This window comes from Melospiza georgiana, chromosome 20 (genome assembly GCF_028018845.1).
Source record: "Melospiza georgiana isolate bMelGeo1 chromosome 20, bMelGeo1.pri, whole genome shotgun sequence".
Lineage (NCBI taxonomy): Eukaryota > Metazoa > Chordata > Aves > Passeriformes > Passerellidae > Melospiza > Melospiza georgiana.
In genome coordinates, this window is record NC_080449.1 from 8,365,323 (window position 1) to 8,382,470 (window position 17,148).

Consider the following 17,148-nt stretch of genomic DNA (forward strand, 5'->3'; position numbering starts at 1 on the left):
AGTGGGCAGCAGGGAGGGACTGGGGCATTGCTCGGTGCTCTGTCCATCAGAGCAGGTCCCCGTGGCACAGAGAGTGCCGCCCTGACAGTGCCAAGGCCACCCCAATGTCCTGCAGGGCCTTGGTTTGGGCTGGAGCTCTGGGGAGCCTCCTCAGCCCCTGGGTGTCTCAGCTCTTGTTTTGCAGGGTGGTTTTGGTGTGGTGGCCAAGTCCCCAGGGATGCTGTGCCATGAGCCTGGCATGGTGAAGGATCCATCCCCCAGCACAGCGAGGAGCTGCAGGGATTCAGTGCCACTCCCTCTGCTGTCCCTCTGGCCGTGTCCCCGCGCTGTCACAGCTGTCACACGGTGAGTAACGATGAGATCCTTTTATTAAGGAGTTTAGAAAGTCCACATGTACAGCTTTGGACACACTCACACACGACCTAGACTTCACAGCACTGCTACACACCACGGCCTGGCCCAGGGCTGCTCTGGAAGGTCCACGGCCACATCCCAGCCCCGCGGTCACCCCTGCCCACCCCTTCCCAGGGAGGTGTCACCACAGATGGGTTTAACCTAATCCAGGGCCATGGAGCAATGCTTGAGCTCTTGGGAATAATCCTGGGAAATCCTGCGTCTTGGCATGGATTAAAAACCTCTCGTGCAAGTCAAAACAAATCTCTGGGGGGTCCTGGGTGACACAGGCGGCTACACAAGGATGTGCTACCAACAAACCAACGTACAACATTCCCTCCCTGGCATGACCAGGGGAGGGGTCTGGGGGGGGATGAGCCTTCCCACCCAGCACATGGTTCCATGTGCATTCCTGCCCAAAGCATCAGAAAACCCAGCCACAGCTAACCCACCGAAATAACTGATCGAAAAGTAAAGATGGGTGCAGGCAGAACTTTTCCAGAAAGGTCCAGTGGACTGCAGGAAGCTCCTTGGAAGCTGTCAGGGCTCCTGCTGTTGTGCTGAGAAATGCCACTGCTGAGTTCCCCCAGTGCCCATCGTTCTGGGCATGGATGGAGTGCTCAGAGCTGAGTGCCCTTGGCTCAGAGCTCTCCCTGCCCTGAGGGCTCTGCAGGATCTCTCTGGCAGAGTAAAAGCTGTGGTGATCCCAGTGCATGGTTTGTCTGTTTCTCTGTCAGGGCAGACAGACAGACACTCACCCAGTGGGTGAGAGATCTTGTCCAGCACAAGATCCGAGGTGGGGAAGGCTTAAAAAAAAAAGGAGATTCACAGAGGGAAGTACAAACCTGGCACAGTTGGGAAGCTGAGCCTTTGATCTCCCCGTGCTTTAAGCTCCCCTGGAAATGGAGACAGGAAGAGTTTTCCTCCCCTCCTCAGTCCATCTGTCTGTCTGATGCTGTTTCTTGGGGCAGGGCTCTGCTGTAGCACAGGCAGAGAATGCTGTAAAGGGTGGCAGGGCTCTGTCTGTCCCCTCCCCTCTCGGTCCAGAGTCTGATCACATTTGGTTCTCAGTTTTTTTGGACAAAATCCCCCATTTGAGTCCTTCCAGGGAGCTAGCAGGAGACATCAGTCCCACGGCAGCTCCTGCCTGGGCTGGCTGGTGCTACTGCCCGGTTATCAGGGCCCTGCAGATGCTAAGCCCCACTCGGGGCTCCTCTTTTGCAAAACCTTAACAGGATTTGAGGAAATGAAAGGCTTTGGATATCTGCAGGTGCCCAGCCAGTGCCACAGCTCAGAGTGCAGTGTCCAGGCCAGCAGTGAGCAGAGGGGGCTCACTGGGAGATGGAGCTGAGCCGCCCCAAGGGTCTGGGGAAGGTCACAGCCTTTGCATGGTGAAAGTCTGATGTGAATCCAGTGGGTCTGGTTGGGAGGGAGGGGCTGTGAACTGCAGGCAGAGCTGTGTTGGGAAGTGAGCCTTCCTCGCCTCCTCCTCTTCCTTGCTGTGCTCCCTGTTTGCCCAGCACTGCCAAAGCAGCTCTGTGCTGAGCTCAGTTCTGGGTGTGCGTCCTTGCAGCGCTGCTCTGGCTCACTTTGGGGTGTCCTGGCCAGCTGGGGGGCTCCAGGAGCCAGGACAGGGACAGTGGGGAGTAAGGAGCTGGTGGTTGTCCCTCCCCAGCCGCGCTGCTCCTGCAGGGGCAGGGGAGAACGTTCTGCAGCCCAAGGAGGAATTGCTGGCACGTCAGGCTTCCCCAGCTGAGCCTCCCCATCACCAGTAGCACCATGGGGGAGCTGGAGCAGCCTCATCCCAGTCCTGTGGCTTTGGGGGGCTGGGGTTCCCCACAACAATGCCCCCAGCCCTTTGCCCGCTTGGTGAGCCCACTGCCAGGTGTCAGTGCCCAGGGCAGAGGTGACCAGAGGTGCTCAGCCTGCCTGGGCTGCTGCATCCCTCCCTCCTCCATCCTTTCCTTCCTGCTGGGCACCTCTGCCCAAACACCTGCAACCTCTGTGCCCCAGCCAGGAGCACAGGCCGTGGGTCACACTCTGGCCAGGACGCCTGGTCGTGGCAGTGGGAAGCTAAACTCTGACAACACCTCTGGGTGCCCAGGAGCCAAAGTCACCCTCAGTGGCAGCAGATGCTCCCCAGGAGCCCCTCAGAGGTGGGCAAGCCCTCGGAGAGGATGAGGAGGGTGGCAGCTGAGGGAGTGGGTCTGCAGGGAGCTGGGGAGGGGCAGGGGAGCGGGCACGGTGAGGGGGGCAGATGCCATCAGCTAATTCTCCTCGCGGATGGGCCGGATCTTCATCTCGGTGAACTTGAGCGAGTACTGCCAGCCGGTCCAGGAGGACCACTCGATGCCGTCGGCGTAGGAGCTGTGGTGGCCGCGCAGGTACTGCCCGTTCAGGTTGGACGTGTGGCAGTTGCGGTACCACCAGGCGCCGTGGTAGAAGGAGGCGCAGTTGTTCTCCGAGTGGTCGTTGTCCAGGTCCTTGGTGGTGAACTTCATCCCGTTGTGCTTCAGGAAGGAGTCACCTGTGCCGGGGGAAAGGAGTCCTGATGGGCACCTCCTGCTCCTCCAGCAGATCCCCGACCTCACCCACCCTCAGCTCCCCAAAGCCGCAGGGATGCAGCTGGTGCCGCTGCCATGGCACACTGGAACACCCCAGCAAGGGGGTTTGATGGCTGTGTGTCACAGACGTTTTATGGAAATTTTTTTTCTCCTGAGAAGCCTCAGGAGTAAAATATAAACAACAATTATCTGCTGCTGTGCAATGCAACAGGTGGATATTTGATTAGTCTCATGTAGTTGTTTCTAATTAACGGCCAATCACAGTCCAGCTGTATTGGACTGTCTGGTCAGTCACAAGATTTTATTATCATTCCATTTTAATTCCTTTTCTGTTCTGTCCAAGCCTTCTGATGAAATCCTTTCTTCTATTATTTTAGTATAGTTTTAATATAATATATATCACTATAATTATAAATAATATAATATTTATATTTTGCATAATAAAAATATATATTTATACTATATAAATATAAATTATATATAAAATATATAATTTTACATTAAATTATATATTTATATCTTTAGATTATATTTTATATTAAATTATATATTTATGTCTATCTATAAATTTATAATATTTATATTAAAATATAGTTATGTACAAATATATAAGTTTATTTATATAGAAAGATCTATTTCTATATAAATACTTTAATATAATATAATATTTTAATATAATATTATATTTTTAATATAATATTATATTTTAATATATATAATTATATATATTTTATATATATAAAATATATATAATATATATTATTATTATATATACAAATATATATGATTATAGATATATTATATATTATAATTATATATATGATATATATAATATATATATTTTTATATAATTATATATACTATATAAAAATATATATGTTTTTAATATAATATTATATTTTAATATTATATTTATATTAAAATATAGTTATGTACAGATATTATATAAATTTATTTATATAAAAATATCTATTTCTATATTATTTATATATAATAATATATATGAATAATACATATTATTTATATATGAATATTATTTATATATAGATACTATTTGTATATAAAATAGAATATATTTTTATATAAATATAAATAATATTTATTTTAATAAAACAATATATTAGTCTTATATATTAATATTATTTATATATAGATACTATTTGTATATAAAATAGAATATATTTTTATATAAATATAAATAATATTTATTTTGATAAAATAATACATTAGCCTTATGAAACATGGAGTTAGATCCTTGTCGCTTCCCTCTTCCTAATTCCCCTGTGAACACCACCACAGCTGTGGACCTCCCCACCCATGGGAGATGTGCCCCCCATCCTGGTGCCCCACCTGCAGTCCCTGAGTAGTCGGCGATGCTGATGGGGTACCCGTCCTCCTCGGGGTCCACGGAGAAGAGCCCCACCCCGAAGCTGCCGTAGTGGGCGAAGGCGGTGCCGTTGTCGAAGTCCTCCAGGTCGATGCGGAGCTCGTAGCTGCCCTGCACCGTCAGCAGGTGGATCCTCTTGAGCCCTGGCAGAGGCAAAGGGGTGAGTGTGGGGATGGCGTGCCCAGGGCTGCAGCCCCTCCCTCCCTCCCAGCCCACGCGTGGGGGTCTCGGCGTCCCCTCCATCACAAAGGAGCCCCGGAGCTGCCCAGGCTTTGCCAGGAGCCAGCAGTGCCAGCCCCACGCACCCAGCCAGTGCTCTCCTGTCAGCTTCCCAAAGCCGTCCCGGTAGGCTTCCCAGCCGCGGAAAAAGTTCACGGAGCCGTCCTCCCGCCGCTGGAACACCTGGGGACACACAAAGGGCATCAGCTGTGGGGCTGCTCCCAGCCTGTGGGACCCCTCTGCTCCCCGCCCTGCTGCCCACCCCTGTTTAATTAGCAGCACAAATTAAGCCCTGTCGGCTCAGTGATTGCACCGGGGATGAGCTCCCCGGGGAAATGCTCCATCCCAGGGGTGGGTGAGTCCGTTCAGGCAAAACCCTTCCCAGGATCCTCTGTCTGGAAATGTGAGCAGAGCTGGGGAAACCTGAGTTCTTTGGGAACCTGAAGTTCCTTGGGAAGCTGTGGGTGAACCTGAAGTTCCTTGGGAAGTCTGTGGTGTCCCTGGGGTGATGGACACCCTGCAGGCTGCCCCTGCACAGGGGAGCAGGGACACAGAGGGCACAACCCAAGCTCTGTCCTGCAGCACAGGGTGCCCACGTTGCTGTGAGCCCTCCTGCCAACAGTGGGTGCCCAGAACTGTGCAAAAACCCAGCGGGGCTGATTTCCTCCTCCTGGATCTCCTTGCCCTCCTGGGCAGGCACCCCATTATAAAACATCATCTCTCTGACAGCCTCATTAATCTCCCAGAGAAATTAGCTGTGAGGCACTGCCTGCCCTGAGCCCTGCAGAGCCCCCAGATCCCAGGCAGATCCAGGGCTCAATGCAGCTTTGCTCAGAGCCTTTCCCTTTCCCATCTGCTCACCAGCCCGTGTGCCCTGTGTGTTCCATCCCCTTTTATCCATACTTTTGGGTTTGATTTATTGACGGCGATCCAGAAAATGCTGCTTCATGCCCGACCATTTGAACTTAATTAAGCCTCCAGCCCTGGATTAATTGCATTAAAGTTGGCTGAGCAAGCCTGCCCCATTGCCACTGAGCTCTGTGCTCCCGAGGCCGTGCTGGGGACAGCTGGGACACTTGGTGGCTTGGGCAGAGCCCTGCCAGGGGCCAGAGCACCCCATCTTCAGAGCTGCCCAGCTGAGCTTCCAGGACTGGGGAATGTGGATGAGCCCTGGAGTTGGGGGAAGCCACTCTCCTTTGCTTCCCCTTGCTGCTCCTGCCCTCCCATACAGGTTTTTCACCCTGGCACACAAAGCAGAACCCCCTTGTGAAGCTCTCAGTGTTTTCCCTTCCCCAGATGGGCGTTTTTGGGGCTGGCTGAGGCTCTGGCACAGCTCTGATCCTGCTGTACTTACCTTCTAGAATTAGAGCCTTAATTTTTATCCCCGCGTTGAGCACTTGAGAAGCTGTGGTTAAGCCCATTTAAAGGGGCTTTCTTCAGCCTTGCTGGGAAAGGGGGACAGCGTGGCTGGACAGGGGCCTGAAGCTGCTTTTCCCCAGCCACCACCAGCTCCGTGGCTGGCGTGGGGAAGGCAGTGGCTGCAGCACCAGTGCTCCCTCCTAATCGGCTTTGAGCCACGGCTCTAAATAGGCCAATTGCCTGAGTGGTGCCCAGGGAAGCGTGTGGGACAGGGCTCCGCTGCCTGAGCCTTGGCACAGCTCAGGAATCATCCCAGGAGAGGCCTCAGTGCCTCTCAGCCCACCAGACTCAGCCCCAAAGGGGTTTGAAACCAGGTTTGTTGCTGGTGAGTGCTGCAGTCCCTGTGTCCTGCTCCATCCTCACCATCTCTCATGCACAATCCCTTCTGTGCCTCTTTTTGCACCCTCCAGGTGCAGGCAGGGCTGTGGGAGCCTCCTCATCACCCTCTGTGGGTGCTGGGGATGTTGGGTGCACCAGTGACCTGCAGGATCATCGTGTTCCAGCCCTGCCTCGCTGCTCTTTCCCTCCTCATCAAATATGCATCACCCCCCTCTTAAGCAAAAAGGATTTCCCTCCCTTCTTTAAAGGCAAGGCTGAAATATTTATCTCCCTCGTTCTCTGCCTCCCCCAGTTGCCCCTGTGGGGCAGGGACAGGCTCCTGCAAAGACACAAACCCAGAAAAATGGGTTGAAAGCAGTGAAAAGTGGGAGCACCAGCCTGTGCCTGCCACTGGCAGCTTCCTCTCCCTCAGCTCCACCAAGATCCTGCTGGGCTTGAAGCTCCCAGCGTGGGGACATCACCAGCACAGAGCTCAGGCTCCTGGTCCAGTTTTGGCAGCCATGGCACAGAGCCCGGGGTGTTCTCTGAGCCCTGTCATAGCAGGGAGACCCAAAGAAAGCCAGGGAGAAGCTGTGGGCAGTGCAGAGCCAGGCCCCAGGATGTGCCAGTGCCTTGGGACAGCTGTGAACACCAGAGCTGGCAGCTCTGCCCTCCCAGGAGCTGCTCCTGCCTGGCCCTGCCAGCAGAATTGTCTTGTCCTGTTTGTGGTGGCACATAAACCACATCCTTGGAAACAGAACGCGTTTCTGTGGCTCCTCTCAGCCCTGCCTGTGTTTTACCCCAGCCCAGTGTCAATGCCCAGCCCCATCCCTGCCCAGGACCCCTCTCCAGGCTGCTGAGGCCATCCCCAGCAGTGTCCCAGCACAGCAGGCACCCCTGAGGCTGGGAGCTGTCACCTGATGTCACCACAGCCCTTGTGCTGCTGGCACAGTCTTTTCTCCTGCTTTCTTCGGCTCTCCAACATTTCCCAGTGCTCGCACCACCTGAGGTGATGCTGAGGAGCTGAGGTGCTGATCCAGGGGATTTTGCCCCAAATGAGGAGCAATGGAGGCTCAGGGGCACTGGGAGGAGCGTGGGACATTAGCAAAGACACTCTGAAGACATCATGTGAAAAGGACACTTCTGGAGCCCTGCTGAGCTCCCTGGACCTCCACCATGCCATCATCACTTCGAGAAAGAGCCAGAGGTGAGTGTGAGGGGCAGAGCTGGGCTGGGCAGCCCCAGGGAGCCACTGCAGCCCCAGGCAGTGCTGGGCACAGGGCATGGGTGGCACTGACCCAGAGCCACATCCCCAGCAGCACAAATGTGGCCCTGCTGCTGCTGGGCAGGACCGAGGGGGGACAAAACCCCCAGGGTGGGGACAGGGAGCCAGCAGGACCCTGCAGAGCAGGCTCTGGGGACAGCGAGGTCCTGAGCTCTGGCCCTGGCCTCTGAGCTGCCCAGGCAGCCTAAAGCTGAGCTCAGCAGCTCCCAGGCTCCCGAGTCAAAATTGATTCAGCGGCTGCCATCGCTTCCACCCACCCACCCACATGCAAATGAGCCCAAATGTCAGGAGAAATCATTCCAGAGGGAAGGGAAGGGAAGGGAAGGGAAGGGAAGGGAAGGGAAGGGAAGGGAAGGGAAGGGAAGGGAAGGGAAGGGAAGGGAAGGGAAGGGAAGGGAAGGGAAGGGAAGGGAAGGGAAGGGAAGGGAAGGGAAGGGAAGGGAAGGGAAGGGAAGGGAAGGGAAGGGAAGGGAAGGGAAGGGAAGGGAAGGGAAGGGAAGGGAAGGGAATTTCCCAGGCTCTGCCCCACAGCACCCATCCATGCCATGGCTCACCTGGAGCCTGGATCAGGCAGTGCCCCCCCAGCCCCCCAGAGCTGGCTGAGACCATCCCTGCACCCACGGCACTGGGGGCACGTTTGGGACCCTCTGCTGCAGAGCACCCCCAGAACAGGAGCCTGGGGTGGGCACCCTCAGCCCAGCCCTGGCTGTCTCTGGGGTCCTGCTTTGGCTCCTGGTCCCACCCAGGCAGGGCAGAGCTCTGTGGTGTCTGTGCCACTGCACTCCCAGGCTCAGAAACCCTCGCTGAGCCCCCTCCCCAGCCCAGCCGAGCCCTCCCGTCTGCAGCAGCTTTAAATAAGCCTCTGAGTGTCTCACTAATCACCTTGGGCTGCTCTTCAGGCTTGGCTGGGGCTGGCAGAGGCTGTGCAGGCTGTGCACGGCGTTTGCAAGGACCCTCTGCACCTTGGGGAGCCCGAAGGGTCCCCTCTCCCCTCTGTAATCCCCCTAGAGCTGAGGTCCTGGCTGTGCTGTGCCTCAGTTTCCCCACCGGAGCTGTGGTACCACCCTGGTACCCACCACAGGTCCCTCCTGCCCTGGGTGGGCTCTCAGCAGCCCCTGAGGGCAGGGGGGCTAAGCTCCCTGCTGGCCCTGCTCCAAGCTGCTTAGGGGGATCAGAGGGTGGGGATTTGTTTCCTAGAGCGCCCAGCTGGAGGGGTCCTGGCCCAGCATGTCCCCAGGGCACAGGCTGCCTGGCGAGACCCCCAACACCTGCTGGCACCCCAAGTGATGCCCTCCAGGCCAGGGGGTGCTGCTGACCCCCAGCTGCTCCCTGGGGCAGTGGCAGAGCCCTGTCCCCCCCCCATTGCTGTGATCACAGCCCGTTGCAGCCGCTGTGGCAGAGTGAATCGGACAGGGAGTGAATCAGCAGAGGTGCCCCAGGCAGCCCGGCCTTAAATGAGGCCAAATGGCCGGGTTTGGGGTCTGCCTGAGCCCCAGCACTGCCCCGATGGGGCAATGCACAGCCACATGGCCCATGGCACAGCCCAGCCCTGCTGAGAGGGACAAATCCCAGAGGTGGCACCAACTCCCTCCTGAACCCCTCCAGCCCCAGCTCAGCTCCGCAGTGCAGGCAGGCGCTGGCTCCAGCTCAGGGTTCACCACTGGCTGCACAGCCAGCCCCCCTGGCATCACCTGTCCCTCCTGGTGACACCCCCAAGTGTCCCAGTGCCATCTCCCCCGCCCAGCAGGGCCAGCAGCGCCATGTCCCCGTGTCCCCATGTCCCTGTGTCCCCATGTCCCTGTGTCCCCATGTCCCCAGCGGGGTGCTGGCAGCTCACTCACCGTCCAGCCGCCCCCGTCCGTGCTCATGTCACAGTAGACCTGGAAGCCATCGGGGAAGTGGGTGGGGAAGATGGAGTAAATCCCGTCCTCCTGCTGCCCACTCACGTAGATGTCAAAGCAGTCTCGGGGCCGGGAGCCTGCAGGGTGCCATCGGGGTGGGGTGGGGTGAGGGGAAAGCTGGTTAATTAATGGGCTAATTTAATGCCTTGCCATTTCTTCCAGGCTCCCAACCTTGCTTGCAGCTTGGCGCTGCTTTGCTCTTTTCCTCCCTTCTCCTCTCGGGGCGAGCAGTGCCAAGGGGGATGCCACCACCATGGGGCTCCCCAGCAGCTGGCAGGGACTGCCCTCATGTCCCTGTGGGATGGCAAGGGCAAGCTGGCACCCAGATGGGGACAAGGGACAGCCAGTGCCCAGGGAGGCTGTGGGCACATGCTCCCAGCTCCAGGACAGGCTCCTCAGCTGCATCCCAACCCAAGGCTGAGGGATGTGACTGTGCACGGCCACCTTCCACACCCGACGGAGGTGAATGCTCTGCCTGGTCCCTGCTACCCTCTGTAGGAGCTTTGCAAGGGTGTGAAAGGGCTTTTGGGCTGGTTTATGGATGACTGGGAGCTGCAGATTGAGAACTCCCCCTCCCAGGACACTCCTTTCCCTCTCTCACCTCCTGCACTGTATTAATCCCCTCTCCAGGATGCTCTGCCCCATGCAGGGTGATTCCTCCCTGCCCCGAGCTTCCCCAGGCCCATCCCTGTCCCCAGGGGTGCCTCTCACCGTTGGAGCAGCCCCGGGGCCGGGCTCCCCTGGCCGGGGCTCGCTGCAGGTCAGCCTTGAGCCGGGGCCGGGCCCCGCCGCGCTCCCTCTGCAGCGAGTCCAGCGCGTCGCTGACCGAGCTCACCAGCCGGGCCATGCTGCTCTGGCTCTCCGACAGCAGCTGCGGGCAGGGACACGGGGTGGGGGGGGACACAGAAATGAGGGGGAAATGGTTAAACCCCTTCCACATCCCTCCCTGCCCCCCTGACTGCTGTGCTCGGCAATGCCAGGGTGTAAATCCCATAAAACATCTCTGTTGCTTTATCTCTTTATCTCTTGATTTTTGGCAGGGGTCAAGGTCCAGATAAGCACCTACTGCCCCCAGGAAGGAGAGATCCCCAAACCTGGGTGCAGTGGTGCTGCAATCCCGTGGGATAAGGGGTATCTCTGGGCAAGGGCAGGATGACGGAGGCGGCAGGAATAGCCGTGTCCTGAGGCAGCCCCCAGCTCCTGTCATCCCCTGAGGTGACCCAGGCTGGGACAGGGACACGGCGTGGCTGTGGCAGAGCACCAGGATGGGAAGCAGCGAGAAACAAGCAGCGCTGGGCAGAGGGAGCTGAGTACCAGGAGGGTCAGGCATGGAGCCATGCCCTGGATCTTGCTGTGACACCTGGCAGAGCCCTGGCATACTCAGGTAAGCATTTCAACACAGCTCATTGGCTGGGAAATTTTGGGGGCTGTAAAGAGGGGGAGCTGATTGCTGCATGAACTGCCCTTGGGAAGATTCTGTGGTGTGCTTTGCTCTGTCTGGAGCTCCCAAACTGAACCTGGAGCTGGGACACCCACAAGGTGGGAGGCTGCACACCAGGCTCACTGGCACTGGGGTGGTTTGGCAGGGAGACACTTCCACCTTCCAATTCCCAAGCCCTTACCGTCAACCTCAGCTCCTTCACCTGGAGCTCTCCCCTGGATGTTGAGGGCAGGAGCAGCCATGCCACAGGGATATTGGCACAGGGAATTCCACCCCCAGGGATGTTGCGGGGTTCAGTGGGTTAGGATAGGTGTGTTTGGTGGAAGGCTGGGCCTAGGCTGCTTAGAGTGAAGGCTGAGTAGAGGCTTAGGTGGAGGTAGGATATAAAGAAAATTGTAGGGTGGTAGTTTCTGTTATTCTGCTCATTCTAATCCGCCTTGAATTCATTCGTACACTAGTCCTAGGGTAAGGAGGAGGAGAAGTGAGGAGGTTCAGGTTGGGGTGGTGGTAGGGGATTGCAGCTGGGTGGCTCACGGTGGCAGGAGGAGTGGGGCCTGCCCTGCCTGGCACTGCCAGCCCCAGCTCACCTGGATGAGCCTGCCCTGCTCTCCCTGCAGGGCGCTCAGCTCCTGCCCCATGGCGCTGTGCCCCTTCTTGAGCCCGTCGCAGTCGGCACGCAGCTGCGCGGCGTGGCTCAGCAGCTTGGCCACCTCGTCCGCCACCGTCACCAGCAGGGCCTTCTGCTGGCTCTTGGTGGCCTTGGCCTCGGCGTCGTGCTCGGTGAGGGCGTGCAGCAGGGAGCTCTGCAGGCCCTCCACGCGGCCCAGGGCGCCGGCGGCGCTGGGGCAGTTGGGGTCGATGAAGATGTTGATGCGGGAGCTGTCGGCCTTCTCGATGGTCACCAGCGCGTTGGCCTCCTCGGGGTTGGTGCTGATGACGGGGGGCGGCTCGGTGACGGGCGTGTGGTAGTGGTTCATGAAGAGGATGGCGCCGGTGACCGTCACGGCCAGGAGCACGGCCACCGAGAGCAGCACGGTGCACAGGATGTAGCCACAGCTCATCCTCTGTGGGCAGACACGGACACGCCATCAGCCCCATCCCCTCACCCCACAGGTGGGCTCTGAATGGGGTTTGGGGTCTGGCAATGGCTCTGAGGGAGGGTGGGGACTCCAGGAGCCCTGCAGGGACATGGAGGCCATCAGCACAGCCCATCCCCTCACAGGCAGGCTCTGCCTGGGATTTGGGGTCTGGCAATGGCTGTGAGGGAGGGTGGGGACCCAGGGAGCCCTTCAGGGACACGGGTGAGCCGTGAGTGAACAGAGCTGCCGAGCCCGCTGGGGAGCGGGCATGAAATAATAACGAGAGCAAGGCACGGCACCGCCCGCTCCCGTGGCATGTTTTATTTACAGCCCTGATCCTCGGCTGGAGCAGCCCTGGCTCCCCTGGAGATGTGGGGGGGGCTCCCTGCTGCCCTGGGCACAAATGTGGGGGGAAAATTGGAAAACACCTCGTGTCCCTCACAGCAGGACCACAGGGAGAGCAGCACTGGTGGCTGTGGGGCTGTGCTGGGGTCACTGAGTAATGTGGGGACCTGCTCTGCACAGGGCAGCTCCCAGCTATGCCAGGCAACTTATCTTCATCCCCTTCATCCCTCATCATTTCCTGCTGGAGGGGGCAGAGCTGCTCCCAAAGCTTTGGATCAGTCCCAGAGCCTCCTGGCAAGGGAGAGTCGCTGTGGGAAAGGTCTCTGACCCCCCCAGCCCCTCTGGCAGCTCTGCTGCTGCTCAGAGCCACGGGCTCAGCCCCTGGCACCTGCTCCATGCCCACCAGGAGCCTTTTCTCCCTGCAGAGCCTCGAGTGCCAGCGCAGTCAGAGCAGAGCAGGTGAGCTGCCACCCGATCCCATCGGCTCCCTGTCCCCTCCCCTGCTCGTTACACCTGCAGGACAGAGGCTGTGATTTCCCCCTGACCCTGGCCACGGCTGTCACAAGGAATTGCAGGGCTGGCAGCAAACTGCAGATTCAGAGAGACAAAGACTACTTTGCCCAGAAACGAGGGGAAAATTGCTGCATCTGCAAAGATTTCCCAGGCCCTGTCCCCTCCCGTGCACATCTATCTGGAGTGACACCTTCCTTCAAGCACCCTTCATTTCGTTCCCTCTCACGCAACCATTTGCATTAAGGTGACCCCACAGCAGCAGCAGGGTTGGCTGGGGGGCTGAGGGTCCCCCACCAGCCCCTGGGTGGGCTCTGGGTTTCTGCCCCTCTCCATGGAGGGAGATCAAACAGCACTGGGCTGAATGGAAGCCACCTGCAGGGAGGACACAGCCCCAGGCTCAGCCCCTCGGCGCAGGTTAAAAGGAGATGTCAAAGGCAATAAGGGAAACTCTGGGCAAGCAGGGTCTTGAGGAGTTTGCCTGGTGTGTGTGTAGACACAGAGCCCTGCTTGGGGGCACAGGGGACACCCACGAGCAGCAGGATGGTGGCAGACAGAGGCGGCAGATGCCCATTGCTCACATCCTTAAATGGGCACCCAGGACCTGGGCTCAGCTGGGCCCCTCAGCACCCTGAAGTGACAGGAGGGGTGGCTGCTGACCAAAGGCCAGTGTCAGTGGGATCTACGGGGTGAGCAGGGGCCCTGTCCCTGTGGTTGTCCTGGCTGTCACAGCACTCTCATCTCCAGGGCTTTGTGCCCTCCCATGCTGCTCCCCACAATGAGCCATGCCCAGCTCGAGGGGCACATGGAGGAGCTGCAGGGCACAACGTCCCCTCTGAGCTGTGAGAGCTCCCAAAACAGAGCCATGAGTGGATGAGGCTCCTCTTCCCACAGCCACACAAATGCCAGCCACCAAAACCTCACAGCTCTGCCTGGCTGTGCACCACACCAGGAGCTGTATCCAGCTGTTTTCCAGCCCTCAAGGCCCACAATCACTGCCCTCCCACCAGCAGCAGGAACTGAGGCCAATCCCCTTGCAAAGGGATCCCCCCTGCTTGTGGCTGCAGGATCCTGAGTGGCAGCAGCCTCAGGAGTCCCACGGCGTTTTGCTGGCAGGTTGTGTTACCTGGCAACCTGCAGTGGGGAGAGGAGGCAAACCCAGCCAGTGGCACCAGCAGCGCTCCAAACTGGGCTGGGGGGCCCCCCAAGCCCCTCCAGCACAGCAGCACTGCAGCAGCATGCCCAGCTGGGCAAGGGACCCTGCAGACACCCCCTGCCACTCACTCCTGCCTCGCCATGAGCCAGCTCTCATCATCCATAGGGTTCCTGCTGTCTGTTCCACGGCCTCAAGCTCCTGGAGTTCTTGCCAAGACTTTTGGACAGCTGTAAGACACCCCCCTGCCCTGGTTATTGATGTTCCCCTGGGGATATCCACTGGGCTGGAGGTCCCAGTGTCTTGAAATCATCTTTCCTAAGGAGAGCAGAATCTGTGTGACTGAGTGGTGCCTGGGATGAGCAGATCTTCACTTGCAAACCTGCTCTGGAGCCTGGAGGGAGCCCCAGGCAGCATCCAAGGGATGGTTGTGTCCCTGGTGAGTTGGGCTCCCCATGCCCTGCCCTGGCACAGGATCTACACTTGGTCACCCATGGGTCCTTGGTGACCCAGCCACACTTCCTGAGCAGCTCTGGACCCCATCAGGAGCCTCAAATCAGCCCCCAGCCCACTCAGCCAGCCAGACTGGCCATTCTGGGATAGAGACAAGCAGCGCCAGCACTCCACACCTGTGGGAAGGGAAGGACACGAGCTGGCTTGTCCCCAGAGCAGCGGTGGCTGGTCCCTGGAGAGCATGGATGGAGAGCAGGGGCAGCAGAGGCTGAGCTCTGCCCTGGGAGATGCTCTAAGATGAGGAGTCCCCTTTGCTCCTGCCACAATCCCTGCTGCTCTCCAGCCCAGCAGACAGAGGGATGGCAGGCAGCGTTCCTGCAGCCTGGCTGCTCTGCTCTGCCCCCAGGCTGTGCCCCGAGCCAGGGACGAACCAGAGCCTCTGTTCTGCTTCTCAGGTAAGTGAACACCGAGGTTTGCATCGCCCAGGCTCAGCTGCTGGTGTAACTTTAGTCCAGGTACCCGCACCTCCCTGCCGGGGTCCACCCAGCGCTGCAGGGTCCCCCAGCCCGCACCCATCATTTATTCAGAGCTCAGTTTGCATCCTCGCTCTGCTCGCCCTCTCCGTCGCTGTCCTCCCTCGCTGCCCATCCCGCCCTGCCCGGCTCGGGGCTGCAGCCGCCTCCCCTCGCCCTGGCCGGGGCTGTGTCACCCCCGCGGGCACGGAGCGGCTGAACCGAACCCCGCTCCTGTTTTCCTGCTCTGCTCCGTCACCCAGAGCCCGCCTGCCACCGCTGCCTCGGCACGCCACTCTCTGCGGATGGGGAGAGGAGAGGAGAGAGCACGGGCAGGATGGCGAGCACCGAGCCGCTCTGTGGGTGAGCACGCTGGGCTGGGCTGGGCTCCACCGGAGCACGGCAAACTCCGAACACCCCTGAAACCCAGCGCCAACCACCCGGCCCCGCTGCCTTGTGGGACTGGATCCGTCCTGACCCTGCCCGGCTCGCCCTCGGGGGCACAAACCGGGGGGTGGCAGCTCCAGACGGGTGGCACGGCTCGAATCCCTGTGCACAGGGAGGGCTCTGCCAGGGAGGGGAGGGCAGGGCAGGCTGGTTTCTCTCTCGGGGGTCAGGGCTCTGCCAGGGAGGGCAGGGCAGGGCAGGCTGGTTTCTCTCTCGGGGGTCAGGGAGGGCTCTGCCAGGGAGGGGAGGGCAGGGCAGGCTGGTTTCTCTCTCGGGGGTCAGGGCTCTGCCGGGGCGCGCAGCCCCTCTCCACTGAGCTGCTGGCAGAAGGAGAATTCGGGCAGAAGCCCCTCTTGCCTTGCTGCGGGTGTCAGAGTGGCAGAGCTGGGGTCGAGCGTGTCGCCCCCCATGCTTGCCCAGCTCCTGGGTGCCGAGGGAGGGCAGCGCTGCCAGCTCTGGGTCCTTTCCCTTCACTCACAGGCTCGCTGGAGATTTGCTGTCCTGCAGCTCCTCGCAGACGCTTTTGCCCACACTCCGCACTCCTTCCTCCCACCCTGCCCGCGCTCAGCGCGCATCCGTGCCCGTGCCCATCCCTGTGCCTATCCTGGAACTGTCCAGGGCCGGGCTGGATGGGGGGTCGAGCAGCCTGCAAGGTGTCCCTGCCCGTGCCGCGGGGGTCGGAGCTGGGTAATCTTTAACATCCCTTCCGAGCCGAGCCATCCCGCGCCTGCCGGGCTGGCAGCCCGCTCGGCCGGGCTGTGGAGCTGCCACACGTGCAGCGGGGTGTGCAAACGGGCTCGGCACGTGCCGGATCCCCGCGTGTCACCGCGGGCTCTGCCGCCGCAGCGCCGGCCCCCCCAAAACCCAGCGGGGCCGGGAGCCCCCGAACCGGGAGGGGTGAGCCCGGCTGCGGCGCGGAGCTGAGATGCCAAATCCCTTTTAAAGGGTTTTATTTCAGCAGTTCACAGCGGTTCGGCAGTGTGGTAGCCCCCGAGCATCGCACGCTGCCCCAACCCGGGGCAGCCCCGGGTTAATTAACCCGCAGGTTAATGAACGCATTAATTGGGAGGGGGGTGAGGAGGTGCAGCCCGGGGGGCTCCGCGCGGTGGGGACAGGGGACAGCTCGCCACGCTGGGGTGCGCCGGGAGAAAAGCTCGCTGGGGACACTGGGGGGTGGCTGGGACCCCCGGGCTGGGTGACCCCCACCCCCTGCCCCCCTTGCCCCCCGCCCCGTACCTGTGATTTCTCCTGCTGCCCATCCTCAAGTTGCGAGGCTCCTCCCACGGTTTTCCAACGCTCGTTCCCCATCGCGCCGCCAACTTCCAGCCCAAGTAAGTGCCCGGACCCCCACAAGCCCCCCCAAACCTCCTCTCCGGCGGCGCAGCCCCCGGCCCGCCCGCGCTGCCCGGCTGGCCGCGGCGGAGGACGGGCGGCGGCGGCGGCGGCGGCGGAGGAGGAGGAGGAGGAGGAGGAGGAGGGAGGGAGGAAGAGGAGGGAGGGAGGACACGGGCACGGACACGGGGGTGGATCTTCCCTCCCCGCCCGCCCCGACCCCCCCCGGGGCTCCCCCGGCCCCGCTCCGGGCACCCCGCCCGGTGATGCCCCGGGGGATCTCCCCGCCCCCCCCAGCACCGCCTGCCGCCCCCCGATCATTCCGGACCCGGAGCCGAACCCCCCCTCCAGCCCCGGGCTCCGCGGCTGCCCAGATGTGGCAGCACAGCA

General features: G+C 59.2%; 1 protein-coding gene across 1 annotated transcript; it reads right to left on the minus strand.

Moving 5' to 3' along the window:
- Positions 1-359: 359 nt before the first annotated feature.
- On the minus strand, positions 360-16,791 carry FIBCD1 (fibrinogen C domain containing 1). The gene is made up of 7 exons (XM_058038347.1): positions 16,663-16,791; positions 11,515-11,991; positions 10,198-10,357; positions 9,427-9,563; positions 4,650-4,746; positions 4,308-4,487; positions 360-2,920 (listed from the first exon to the last, which is right to left on the minus strand). The coding sequence occupies exons 1-7, from the start codon at positions 16,732-16,734 to the stop codon at positions 2,661-2,663; spliced, it is 1,383 nt and encodes a 460-aa protein (XP_057894330.1). The 5' UTR covers positions 16,735-16,791; the 3' UTR covers positions 360-2,660.
- Positions 16,792-17,148: the final 357 nt, after the last annotated feature.